The sequence below is a fragment of the Anolis carolinensis genome, chromosome 1 (genome assembly GCF_035594765.1).
Source record: "Anolis carolinensis isolate JA03-04 chromosome 1, rAnoCar3.1.pri, whole genome shotgun sequence".
Taxonomy (NCBI): domain Eukaryota; kingdom Metazoa; phylum Chordata; class Lepidosauria; order Squamata; family Dactyloidae; genus Anolis; species Anolis carolinensis.
This window is the reverse complement of record NC_085841.1, coordinates 25916167-25928705: the sequence shown is the minus strand read 5'-3', so window position 1 is coordinate 25928705 and position 12539 is coordinate 25916167. Positions and strand designations below refer to the sequence as shown.

Sequence of the window (12539 nt, the reverse complement as noted above, 5' to 3'; positions counted from 1 at the left end):
AAAACCTGGGGAAATTTGCCAATCTCTCTCATCTACTGTAGATCTGGCCAGACCTTGAACCTTGGAGTGTTTTAAAGCATTAGATCCTCTTTCAGCCATAAAGTTTGCTTAGTGACCTTGGACAAATCACCATTTGTTAGTCTAACCTGATGTATAAGCTTATTATAGAAATAAATCAGATAAAAATGGTGAAGCCCTTTGTACAGTGAAAAATTCAATGTTTATGATTAGTGTGGAGAAATGAGCTAGTCCACAACAGGAGAAGGCTGTGTTAAATTAAAACCATGTGTAGAGTATTACTTTTTATTACATTAGCTGGCTTTATAAGAGCTGCACAATTTGTGACCACAATTTATAGTTTTGCATATTACTTATTGTACTAGGGCCCCAGAAGACCACGGTTCAAATCTCAATTTCAGTTATGGAAATCAACCAGGTGTCAAACCCCATCAAGCTTAAAGTAAGGCATTGGTCAACCTGTTAATATGCCTTCTTAGAAAATCTTTTGATAGGGTCACTATGAGTCAGAATAAATTTGAAGGCACATAACAACAAGAACATAGAATCATAGAGTTGGAAGAGACCTCATTAGCCATCCAGTCCAACTCCCCGCCAAGAAGCAGGAAAATCACATTCAAAGCACCCCCAACAGATGGCCATCCAGCCTTTGTTTAAAAGCCGCCAAAGAAGGAGCCTCCACCACGCTCTGGTGCAGAAAGTTCCACTGCTGAACAGCTCTCACAGTGATGAAGTTCTTAATGTTCAGGTGAAATCTCCTGTCCTGTAGTTTAAATCCGTTGCTCTGTGTCCTAGTTCAAGGGCAGCAGAAAACAAGCTTGCTCTCTCCTCCCTATGAACCAACAACATGTCCAGTGTAGCTTACCAGTTATGTATGGGGGCAGCCCAGATGCTGTTAAACACCAGATTTGCTGCTTGCGTGGCACTGTCAAGGCTGTCAAGAGCCAATCATGCACATTTTCCTGCCAGTAATGCAGAAATGTTTATAATAAGAACTAGGCATGTTTAGCCTGCAGAAGAGAAGGCTGAGAGGAGACATGTTAGCCATGTACAAATACATGAAGGGAAGTCATAGGGAGGAGGGAGCAAGCTTGTTTTCTGCTGCCCTGCAGACTAGGACGCGGAACAATGGCTTCAAAGTACAGGAAAGGAGATTCCACCTGAACGTCAGAAAGAATTTCCTCACAGTGAGGGCTGTTCGGCAGTGGAACTCTCTGCCCCGGACTGTGGTGGAGGCTCCTTTGGAGGCTTTTAAGCAGGGGCTGGATGGCCATCTGTCGGGGGTGCTTTGAATGCGATTTCCTGCTTCTTGGCAGGGGGTTGGACTGGATGGCCCATGAGGTCTCTTCCAACTCTACTATTCTATGATTCTATAATAATACATGCAGTTATATATTTTGTTGGTTCAGCAGAGAGAAGAGGTAGCTGACACCATTTCCTCATCTCCACATAAATATTTGATTGGTTAGTGTGTGTGTTAGTGTTGTGCTTTTTTATAGAATTGCTATTCATTTTGTGTAGTTTCATTAGTTTCCGTCTCATTTTCGTATTTGTTCCTGCTAACGAAAATGTGGCACCTATACGAATAGAATTTTCATCTGGCTTACAAAAAAAACCAAAAATGTGAACCATTGGCTGCAGTGGGAGGGCTTCCGAGGCTCCCCCCCCCCCACTCGATTTCATTCGGGGTGAAAATCGGAGGGCATTTTGACCCCTTTTAGCCCACCAACTTTTAAAACGTTTGGGTCTTATTCAGAGTACTATTGTTATTAATATTATTATTATTAACACCCATTGGCACACATCAGCTGTCATGGGGAGGCACTCCTTTTCCAGACTCAGCTTAGGGTCCCAGAGTATCTATTGAGATATACAGTAGAGTCTCACTTATCCAAGCTAAACGGGCTGGCAGAAGCTTGGATAAGCGAATATCTTGGATAATGAGGGATTAAGGAAAAGCCTATTAAACATCAAATTAGGTTATGATTTTACAAATTAAGCACCAAAACATCATGTTTTACAACAAATTTGATAGAAAAAGCTGTTCAATATGCAGTAATGTTATGTTGTAATTACTGTATTCATGAATTTAGCACCAAAATATCATGATATATTGCAAACATTGACTACAAAAATGGCTTGGATAATCTAGAAACCTGGATAAGCGAGGCTTGGATAAGTGAGACTCTACTTTATATACATACAGTAGAGTCTCGGTAATCCGAGCCCTGCTAATCCGAGCCTCCGTATCATCCACTGGGGGCGCCCCTCCCTCTCCCTTTCCTCTCGAGCAAAGGGAACTCGAGAGAAGGAGAGGGAGGAGGAAGCGCCCCGGAAGCGCCCTGCCTCTCCCTCTCCTCTCGAGCGAAGGGAGCTTGAGAGAGGGAGAAGGATGAAGAAGCATGCCGGAAGCTGCAGCTGCTCTCGTGGGCTGCTTCCCAAGGGGCAAGGGCTCGCCGAGGAATGTCTCCCTGGATCTCCCTTAGCCAGGCCCTTGCTGGAGGAAACTCTTTCCTCCAGCAAGGGCCTGGCCAAGGGAGATCCAGGGAGACGTCCCTCAGCGAGCCCTCACCTTATCCGAGGAGTTCGGTTATTCGAGATTGGGCCCATCCCTTTATCTCGGATAACCGAGACTCTACTGTGTGTGTGTGTGTGTGTGTGTGTGTGTATATATACACACACACACACACACACACACATATATATATATACATTATTAAGACCCAATTATTAAGACCCATTGGCACACATCCAATGTAATGGGGAAGCACTCCTCTCTCAGACTCAGCTTAGGGTCCTAGAATAACTATCGTTATTTATATTAATATTATTATTAACACACTTTGGTACACATCAGCTATAATGGGAAAGCAGCTCTCGGTCAGTACCTGCTTATTGTTATGGGGCTGAAACGAAAGGAAAACAAAAGCAAGCATGATGACTATCCGGCTTTCATTTTCGTGTTGCCTCTCGTTTCCTACGAAAATGTCGTTTATTTTGTGTAGATGAACGGTTGAAATGAAATGATAGCACGAAGGAAACAAAGGAAAAACTTTAGTGCACATCTCTAGTGTGTATGTACTTCTTAATCAGTATGGCTTCATTACATGAACTGATGATGCTGGATGCAATCATTTCTGCTGGATTTGGATATATTATTTGGTTATTAATCATGCTATTTGCTGGCACACTATATATAGCAATGGGAATTGCAAGTGTTCTCACCTTTACTCAAGTCATACTTTGGCTGGTGTCCTAATAATAATAATAATAATAATAATAATAATAATAATAATAATAATAATAATAATAATAATTTTATTTTTATACCCCGCCCCATCTCCCCGAAGGGACTCGGGGCGGCTTACATGGGGCCTAGCCCGATAAAACAATCAAATATCAATGATACAACAATAAAACAATTATACCAATAAAACCTCAATTATCAGTAAAACAATCGATAAAATCGACATGAAGCATACAATATTAAAACAGGAGACTAATTCATAAAACCCAGTGCAGAATGTGCCGGAATGGGGAAGGTATTTCACGGTTGAAATGGACAATAAAGTGCAAAATAACATTGGCAACACCTCAAGAATGGGGCTATTATAAAATGGGCAGAAAGATCAGTCCAACAACAAATTAAATGTCAAAGGCCTTTTGGAAGAGCCAGGTTTTTTAGCTCCTTCGGAAGGAGAGGAGGGTAGGGGCCTGCCTGATCTCTCTAGGAAGCGAGTTCCAAAGCCGGGGGGCCACGACGGAGAAGGCCCTCTCTCTCTCTTATGATAACATGCCTAGGCATAAGTCAGTTGTATGCCTGCATATAGGTATTTTTTTGTTAACTAAAATTAGACTACCTCTGTACCAAGCTTGGAAACTCCAGTTAGGTCAAAACATTGCAGCCAGATTGATTACGGGAACATATAGGAGTGAGCATATTACACCATCATTAAAGTCACTTGGTTGATTGCAGTATAAGTGATGGTAATAACCTTTAAAGCTGTATATAAGTATAAGTATATAAGCAGTGTCCAGGCCTCAACCTGGTTTCTGTTCTTTAGATTTCATCAGTAGCACATCAGCTTCACTTCTGTCTCTGCTGCTTTTATCCTGCATTACTTGGTCAGTGTAGATGTTCTCAACATCTGCTGAGACTTCCAGAGGTCTCCAGTGAACTTTAACAAAGGATGTAATCATTTCATTCCAAGCTACAGGGACATAGCAAGATGCTTCATTATTACCTGGCACACAATAGCATAGTGGGGTGGTGATGGGGGAGGTGGGTGGACTGCAGTGACTCTAGGTTCAGAGATTGAGGAATGGCCATGGCTAACCTTGGCCAGTGGAATTGAAGCATGACTAATCTCTCCCGTATTTAACCTTTTAAAAAGTTTACAATCATCCTAATTTTTTCTTTTTCTGTCAAAAGCCAGTGGTTTGGTTCTCACCATTATTTGTTATAAAAACTACAACTGAATCAAATAAGATTCGATTAAGGTTACCTATAAGGTTGCAGTCTTTAATTTGCTAGTTTGAAAATGAATTACATGAAAAGTTCAAAAAAATCATAAGACTTGACACCATAGTACTGTTGCACATTGCCCATAATCCTACAGTTGGAAATGTACTACTACTTTGAACTGTTAACTGGGATCGTAATGGGAACTATTAAAGCATCTTTCCCAGTAGGCTAGTTAAGAGCTGCGGTGGCACAATGTGTTAAACCCTTATGTCGGCTGGACTGCTGACCTGAAGGTTGGGTTGCTGACCTGAAGGTTGCCGGTTCAAATCCGCGGGATGGGGTGAGCTCCCATCTGTCAGCTCTAGCTTGCAGGGACATGAGAAAAGCCTCCCAGCAGGATTATAATACATTAGAGCACCCCTTGGGCAACGTCTCTGTAGATGGCCAATTCTCTCACCCCAGAAGCAACTCGCAGTATGTTCTTAAGTCGCTTCTGACACGATCAAAAAATAGGCTAGTTATAACCAGTGAATAAGAAATGTAACATTGCATAGCGTAGGATCTAGTTTTAAAATTCCATAGGAATAACAGAGGCATCAAACAAAAGCATAAAGCCCTAGACCTGCACCATGTAGTGTTGCCTATAAGTCACCTCTGTATGTTTGGTGAACTGGGGTTTTGTTTTTTAAAGATATGAATAGCATTCTTTATTTTTGAGAAAAAAATGTTCCTTAAAGTATTCCACTGGTTGTGAGGGGATTTCATCTATCTATATATATATAAAAGAGTGATGGCATCACGGCGACCAACAAAACAACAAAACTACAGACCCCGCAACCTCAAAATTTGACAACACATCCCATCATCCACGCCTCAAGGTTGTTACAACAAAAAGAAAAGAAAAATAAAGTCCTAATTAGAGGGAAAGGAATAATTGTTTTTATCCAATTGCTGCCAGTTAGAAGGCTAAGCTCCACCCACTTGGTCTCCTAGCAACCCACTCAGCCCAGGGGACAGGCAGAGTTAGGCCTCACTTAGGCCTCTTCCACACTGCCTATAAAATACAGATTATCTGATTTTAACTGGATTATATGGCAGTGTAGACTCAAGGCCCTTCCACACAGCTATATAACCCATTTATAATGGACTTAATGTAAGGTAAAACCTTTGCCCTTTACCTTAACTACCACCAATTCCTCAATACTTTATTTCCCATACCATCATACTTCACCACAGCAACGCGTGGCTGGGCACAGCTAGTAAAGTAATACATTTCTTTTTGACTCTAAGGTAGGCCAGGTTAATAGCTGTTTAGAATTGTGGCAACGTGGAAGATCTTTGTGTGTGACCTTTAGTGGTTATCTTTAGTAGGTTTCTGCATTGTAGCTCCTTAAGGGTGAAAGGTGGTTCAGGAAAATAGCATGGCCCTATTTTTAATCTGAAGTAACCCTGTATGTCAGTAGAACTTTCATGATTCTCAGGCTAGACACTATGAATTTGAGGTTACTTAAGTGCATATCAGTCACCTTGCTTTTAATGCTGAGCCAAATTACTATCTTATTGACGTTACAGTTACATAATATTTATTTATTGCCCTGAAATAAGCTACAGTTAAATAAGGCTCTAGACTGCTCCTAGTAGGCTATGAATTCAGGTTTGTTCCAGGGCATTAACCTAGAGTTACCTCACTGAGCATTTCAAACCATGATAAAAAAATTAATCCAAGTTGAATTTATTTTTGTGTGGATTAAAAATGACTTCTAATTTATAACTAAGACATTTATTGAATTTATTTCAATGTGTCAAAATAGAAATAAAAAATAGAATGTTGCTTAATTTCTTGCTATATATATTTTTCCTGTACAGTCATGCCAAACTTGTGATTATGGATGACTTTTTATTAACTAAAATAGCCTACAAGTAAGAATTGATTTAATCATTCTGAGAATTAATCGTTTCCCAAGTGTTTCTTACTTTCAGTGCTCATTTCTTTTATCTTTTTTATCTTTATTGATACCATTTGAATTTACTGTAGCTTTTGTTGGTGGCACTGTTGCAGGAAAAAATTGGTAATAGACAAGTTCTATCAAAAGCAAATTATCTGCTGTTATTTCCCTAAAAATTTCCATCTTGAAGTTTAGTTATTATAAGATTATTGTAACATTTGAACCGGCTTTTATAAAAACATTTTGGGATTTTTGTATTTCATTTGATCTTAAAAGCTGTAAGATAACCCTGTGTACATCTATAAGAAAACAATTCCCTGGCTACATTCAGTTTTTAAATGCATTAGGATTTCCCATAATTATATGAAAATTGAGAGCGAAATGGCCCTTATCTTAAGAATAAGTATTAAATGCTTCAGAATGCTAATCTTTTTTTTTCACTTTTTGTAGTCCTTTGTTCCATACATTCTTTAAAGATAAAGCAGCTATACAGAAAGAAGCATTTATGTTAAAGGTATACCGTCAAACATAATGCTTGTATTTCTGTTTCTTGAAGGTATTCATGCATAATAGCTTTTTATTTTGTGCATTTTCCCTTGATCACTTCATGTTGTTCTTTTTGACTCAACATCTCTAGAGTTTAATACACTTCTCACATTGCTGCCGACACTAGAAACTACACATCTGCAAACTCTTAACAAGATTCTCCATTTCTGGCTAAGCTGTCTTAAAAATAGTACATCAAAGGGAGTTTTCCCAGGTATGTGGTGATCCATCCAAGTTACATGGACTTTTCTTGTGGGACTCCATCACAGGTTTTGTTTCATCAAGGTCTGTAGGAGGGCATAATTTGCTAACATAGTAGATGTTTCCTTTTAACTGATAATTTTGTACAAGTGGGAGAAATAACACAGAACGAAGAGGTTTTCTATACCCCAAAAACGAGCAATCCAGCATGCTTCAGCAAAGTTTTAAATTTAAAATTAACAATATGTATGTGAGAAACAATCAGGTTTGGTAAACAAAAACATTTTGAACTTTATGGCAATGACCTGAGAATTTCTTCAAAAATGCATCCAGCATGATTTATTCTTATTCCATCTTCCACTTTACTTATGAGATCCTTGTTAGTGAACAAACTTACATAACTGTTATTTTTTAACTGGCTTGAAAACCTGGTGAAGGTGAGGCAGGTTTGTTGAGTCTTCCATTTTCTCTCTCTTGGGTTGTTCAAATTTGCTCAGCAATGGATTCTGGAGGCAGTTGCTGTTTTTCTTCCCTGTTATATGCACATGCACATAGCTGCAATAGGAACAGCTAGAGCAAAATTCCTTTTTTCCCAGTTCAAGGTTTATTGCACTGGACCAATATTGTATTGATGTGCTGGATGAGGGTGAATAAACTGAAGTTTAATCCCGACAAGACAAAGGTCCTCCAGGTCAGTCGCACATCTGATCGGGGTATTGGGTGGCAACCTGTGCTTGACGGGGTCGCACTCCCTCTGAAGGCAAAGGTCCGCAGCTTGGGGGGGGGGGTCCTCCTGGACTTAGCATTGACGCTTGATGTTCAGGTGTCGGTGGTGGCCAGGAGGGCCTTTGCACAACTAAAACTTGTGCACTAGCTGCGACCATACCTCGTGAATTCTGATCTGGCTACGGTGGTCCATGCCTTAGTTACCTCTAGGTTGGATTATTGCAAAGCACTCTACGTGGGGCTGCCCTTGAAAACGGCTCAGAAACTCCAACTAGTTCAGCGGGCGGCAGCCAGGTTCCTAACAGGAGCGAATTACAGGGAGCGGTCTACTCCCCTATTTAAGGAGCTCCACTGGCTGCCGTTTATTTTCTGGACCCAATTCAAGGTGCAAGTGTTGACCTACAAAGCCCTGAACGGTTTGGGACCCACTTACCTTTCTGACCGCATCTCCCCCTACGAACCTGCATGATCTCTTTGTTCATCGGGGGAGGCCCTCCTCTCGCTTCCGCCTCTGTCACAAGTGCGGTTGGTGGGGACGAGGGAGAGGGCCTTCTCTGTAGTGGCCATCCCTCTGGAATGCGCTCCCCAGGGAAATTAGGGAAGCTGCCACCTTGGAAGTGTTCAGGAAGAGCCTGAAAACCTGGCTCTTCACACAGGCTTTTGAATAAGTACCGCTCATTGTACATTAAACCCTTATACTAGCGGTTACTTCTGACCAGTAGTACCTGATGGTTAACTCTTTGACATAGCCACAGGGTTCACCCCAGTTTAAGCTTCTCCCCATGATCTTATAGCACCTTAACTTCCTTCATGTTTACAGTGCACTTTGCCCAGTTCATCTTATGATTTCATCTCTGTGTTTTAACATGTGTCTTACAATGATTGTGATTTTATTTTATGCCTTTTAATTTTATTTGTGTTTTTTTGTATTTGATACCATTGTATGCTTGTTTTATATCTGTAAGCCGCCCCGAGTCCCTCTGGGGAGATGGTGGTGGGGTATAAAAATAAAATTATTATTATTATTATTATTGCTACTACTATATTCCTACAATAGGTGATCACTGGAATATGATTGTCTTCCAAGGGTAGAGTCTTGGTGCTGGGGCCATAAATAACTGTAGAGCCTATTCTGGATTCACAAGGTCTTTCACAATGAGGACACAGGTTTCCAAGTGGAAAGCAGTCATGACGAGGGTTTGCTTGATGCACCTTCTTATTGGCACATTTCTCCCTTTGCTCTCTCTTTGTGCCTCTTCAGAATCCACAGCATGTTGGTAACAGCTGCTGGAGGGCCAGGACTTCCCAGGTCTTGGTGTATATTCCACATTTTTTTAAAAATAGCTTTAAGCCCATCTTTTAATATCTTTTGTTGTCTACCAACATTCCATTTTCTGTTCTTGAGCTGAGAGAGCAAAGTTAATGTGGGAGACAGTGATAGGGCATTCAAACATGCCCAGTCCAGCAAAGATGACATCGGAGAATCATTGCTTCAATGCTGGTGGAGCAGACGGGTGATAACATGTTTACTACAGACATGCTGTGGCAACCTGATGCCAAAGGCCTATATTTCTGCAGTCTTCATTATCCTTCCAGTAGCAATGCTACTACAAAACTGCCAGTTTGAGACAGAGGACAAGAAAGAAAAGCAGGGTAAAGATGTAAGAAGCAAGATGTAAGCAGCAAGAAAAGATGTAAAAGCATTTTATAAAAAGTAGCTTCTTTATCAGACCATTTGTCAAGTGAGATATGTCTACATTCATCTTGTTCTTAAGGCTTTCTCTGAGCCAGATAGTTTCTTCCTTCTGTGTGGATAATAGTTTTTTTATATATTTTTAATTCATAATTAAAATTCGTGTATTAAGAAACAATTTTTTAGGTATGAAGGCAAGACTTCTGAAAATTATTTGTGAACAAATAGCTTTATGCATGTTTACTTTAAGTTGGAACTATTGTATTCTGTGAAGCCTAAGCCAAATAAGTGTGCATGTTACTAGTTTCTATATAAGAACAAATAATAATTTCAAAATGACCTTGATGCTGTGATTCTTGGAATATACAGGAAGTAGGAATTAATCTTTTAGTACTTCCAAAGTTCATTTTTTGCTTGGGATGATGGTGGGTCTGAGAAAAGAGCCGTCTCCTGGTGATCTCAGAGCCCAGGCTGGCTCATACACGTTAATACTCGAATCTGAGCCATAGAGGTCTTCATAGGTCATAACTAGCGCTTTGAGCTAGTTATGAAACAAACTGACATGCCAAGGGAATGGTGTGACCCTTGTAGCCAGCTCCAGTTGACAGCTTGGCTACAGCTCTTGGACAAGCTGAAGCTTCTGAACCCTCTTCAAGGGCAGCCCCAAGTAGAGCAAATTACAACCAGCCAGGGCATAACTAAGACCTTTATAGTTGTTGTCACAATGGTGGTGATCCTGATAGCACAGATAAATGGCCCGCATTGTCAACTCCATCCTCTCCAATTGTAGTATTGCTCATTTGTTCAACTTTGTCCAGCATGTAGAATTCATTGCTGCACAGGTGGATCTGCCGACCTTGCCCATAATCACAATGTAAGAAGAATTCTGTCAGACTAAAAGTCTGCATAAATCTGTACTTCTTGCCAACAGTAACTAACCAGATGCTTGGAAGCCTATAAACAGATTAAGAACACAGTGTCCAGTGTCTGGTGTTCTTAGATACATGCCCTTATAACACTTAGAGATTCCACTTTGCAAGCAAAATCTGTGTTGTCCGTGACTTGGGAGATCAAGATCGTACTTGAGAGCAAGGTAATATAATTGTTTAATATAGTAGCATCTGGGTAATTGCTCTTTGAAACTGCAAGTAGTAGATATGGATGCAATTAGAATAATGGACTTCAGTATTTTTGCAGTAAGTCTCAATATTAAAATGGCATACAGGTCACTTACTGTATGAAATTAAAAGATTAAAACCGCTGTTTGTTGAGTGTTATGATTGGTACTTTAATCATGGTTAATTCTCTCTGTGTTGCAGTCTAGATTTCCTTTACAAAACATTCATAATTAAGATTATAGATATTACTGAAATATTCCATGCAAGTTTTTCCCTTGGGTGTTAGGTTTGTCTTTCCTATGTTGTTTCAAAATTCCATATTTTATAGCTTTCATTCTAATTTGTACTACTTGTCCTGTGACACTATTTTTTTATATTTTGTTGTTACATGCATCCAGTCATCTTCGACTTGTGGTATAGGTTTCCACTGTGAGATTTTTTTTCAAAAGAAGTGTCAATTGATTTCCATTAAGGCTAGAAATGTATGATTTGGTTTCTATTGGCTGTTTCTGTCCACGGATCTCAACCATAGTCCTCATACAACACTAAAACTACTATCCACTTTGGCTTTCGCATCAGTGGTTTAATAATATTTTTTAACATCAGCCGCATTCTGGGATCACAAAATTAATACTGTCAATGTTTATGCAGATTAAGCAGTTAACAATCAGGCTGCAGCTCTTTGAATCAGATGAAATTTCAGAACATTCTTCAAAGGCAATCCCACATAGAATACAGTATAATAGACTTTTCTAAACTATATGTCGTGACATGTTAGTGTGTAGGCATGTCATCCAAATGTAACAAGAAACTTCTGAGGTTATGCGATACCAACTTGCAGGCATTTTTATGCAGCCAAGGTGCCGATTAGTATAGATTGATGATAAAGCTTTAGTGTAAACACTTTCTTCCCGTGGTAACTTTCAGGTGTGAATTTTCCTCCTGAGGGGTAAATTTCGCTCACTTCCTGTTATCTTACCCCCATTCTTAACAATGAGTTATTTGTAAGTCAAATATTTGTAACTTGGGGACTGCCTGTAGATGCACACCATGGTCAATGGATCATATAGATACTGCACAGTATAAGGTCAAAAATGCTGATTCTGCATTTACTTCCTGCAAAACTGAATTATTGTGGTGTAAAATGATTGTAGATATTCAGTGCAAGTATTGCTGCAAGTCAGAATTTGAAGACCCACAGATCTCTTAAAAGGTGTAAACTCTGAAGCTACTACTACATCAGTTCCATCCCAAAGGCATTCAATACCCCTTTTTGTTGTTTTTAAAAAAAAACCTATAATCATTTTGGGAATATTGCCAACTATTCGTTCTGTTGGAATGTTTTAATGATTGGATTTAGATTTATTGATATGTAGAATTTGTTGTTATACTTTCACTCAAACATATGGCATGCTCCGCTCGGGTTTTTTTGACAAGATTTCTTCCAATTTACCACTGCCTTTTTCTAAGGATGACAGAATTTGACTTCCCCAAGATCATCTAGTGGACTGAAAATCATACTCTCTCATCTGGGTAGATATTCAAACCTTGGTGTTTTGGAAATCTAGTCTAACATTCAAGCCACTATACCAGACTGAGAGCTCCAATATAGAGGATGTGTGTGTCTCCTTTTTTTAGTCCTGTGAAATATAGCCTACAGGACCTAGTATTCTCTGATGGTATCCCATCCAAATTCTGACTAGCGACGATTCTTCTTAGCTTCTAAGATAGACAGAATCTGTTGACTTTAGGGTATTTAGGTCCCCCTATGTAGAATGAACTTACTAAAATCAATTGGACTTAGAATTAGTTTTCTCAGAAATTAT

The 12539-nt window shown here is 39.7% G+C and overlaps 1 protein-coding gene across 3 annotated transcripts in view; it reads left to right on the top strand.

Moving 5' to 3' along the window:
- The window catches only part of dync2li1 (dynein cytoplasmic 2 light intermediate chain 1), a 34527-nt gene that overhangs the window by 20769 nt on the left and 1219 nt on the right, over positions 1–12539 (top strand). The window contains exon 13 of one of the 3 annotated variants that reach the window (XM_062971383.1): positions 7773–8930. The exons of the other annotated variants lie outside the window; for them this stretch is intronic. Within the exon in view, the coding sequence (XP_062827453.1) occupies positions 7773–7808 (36 nt within the window). The 3' untranslated portion in view covers positions 7809–8930. Of the gene's footprint in view, positions 1–7772; positions 8931–12539 lie in introns of those variants that run through there. 3 annotated transcript variants of the gene reach the window in all.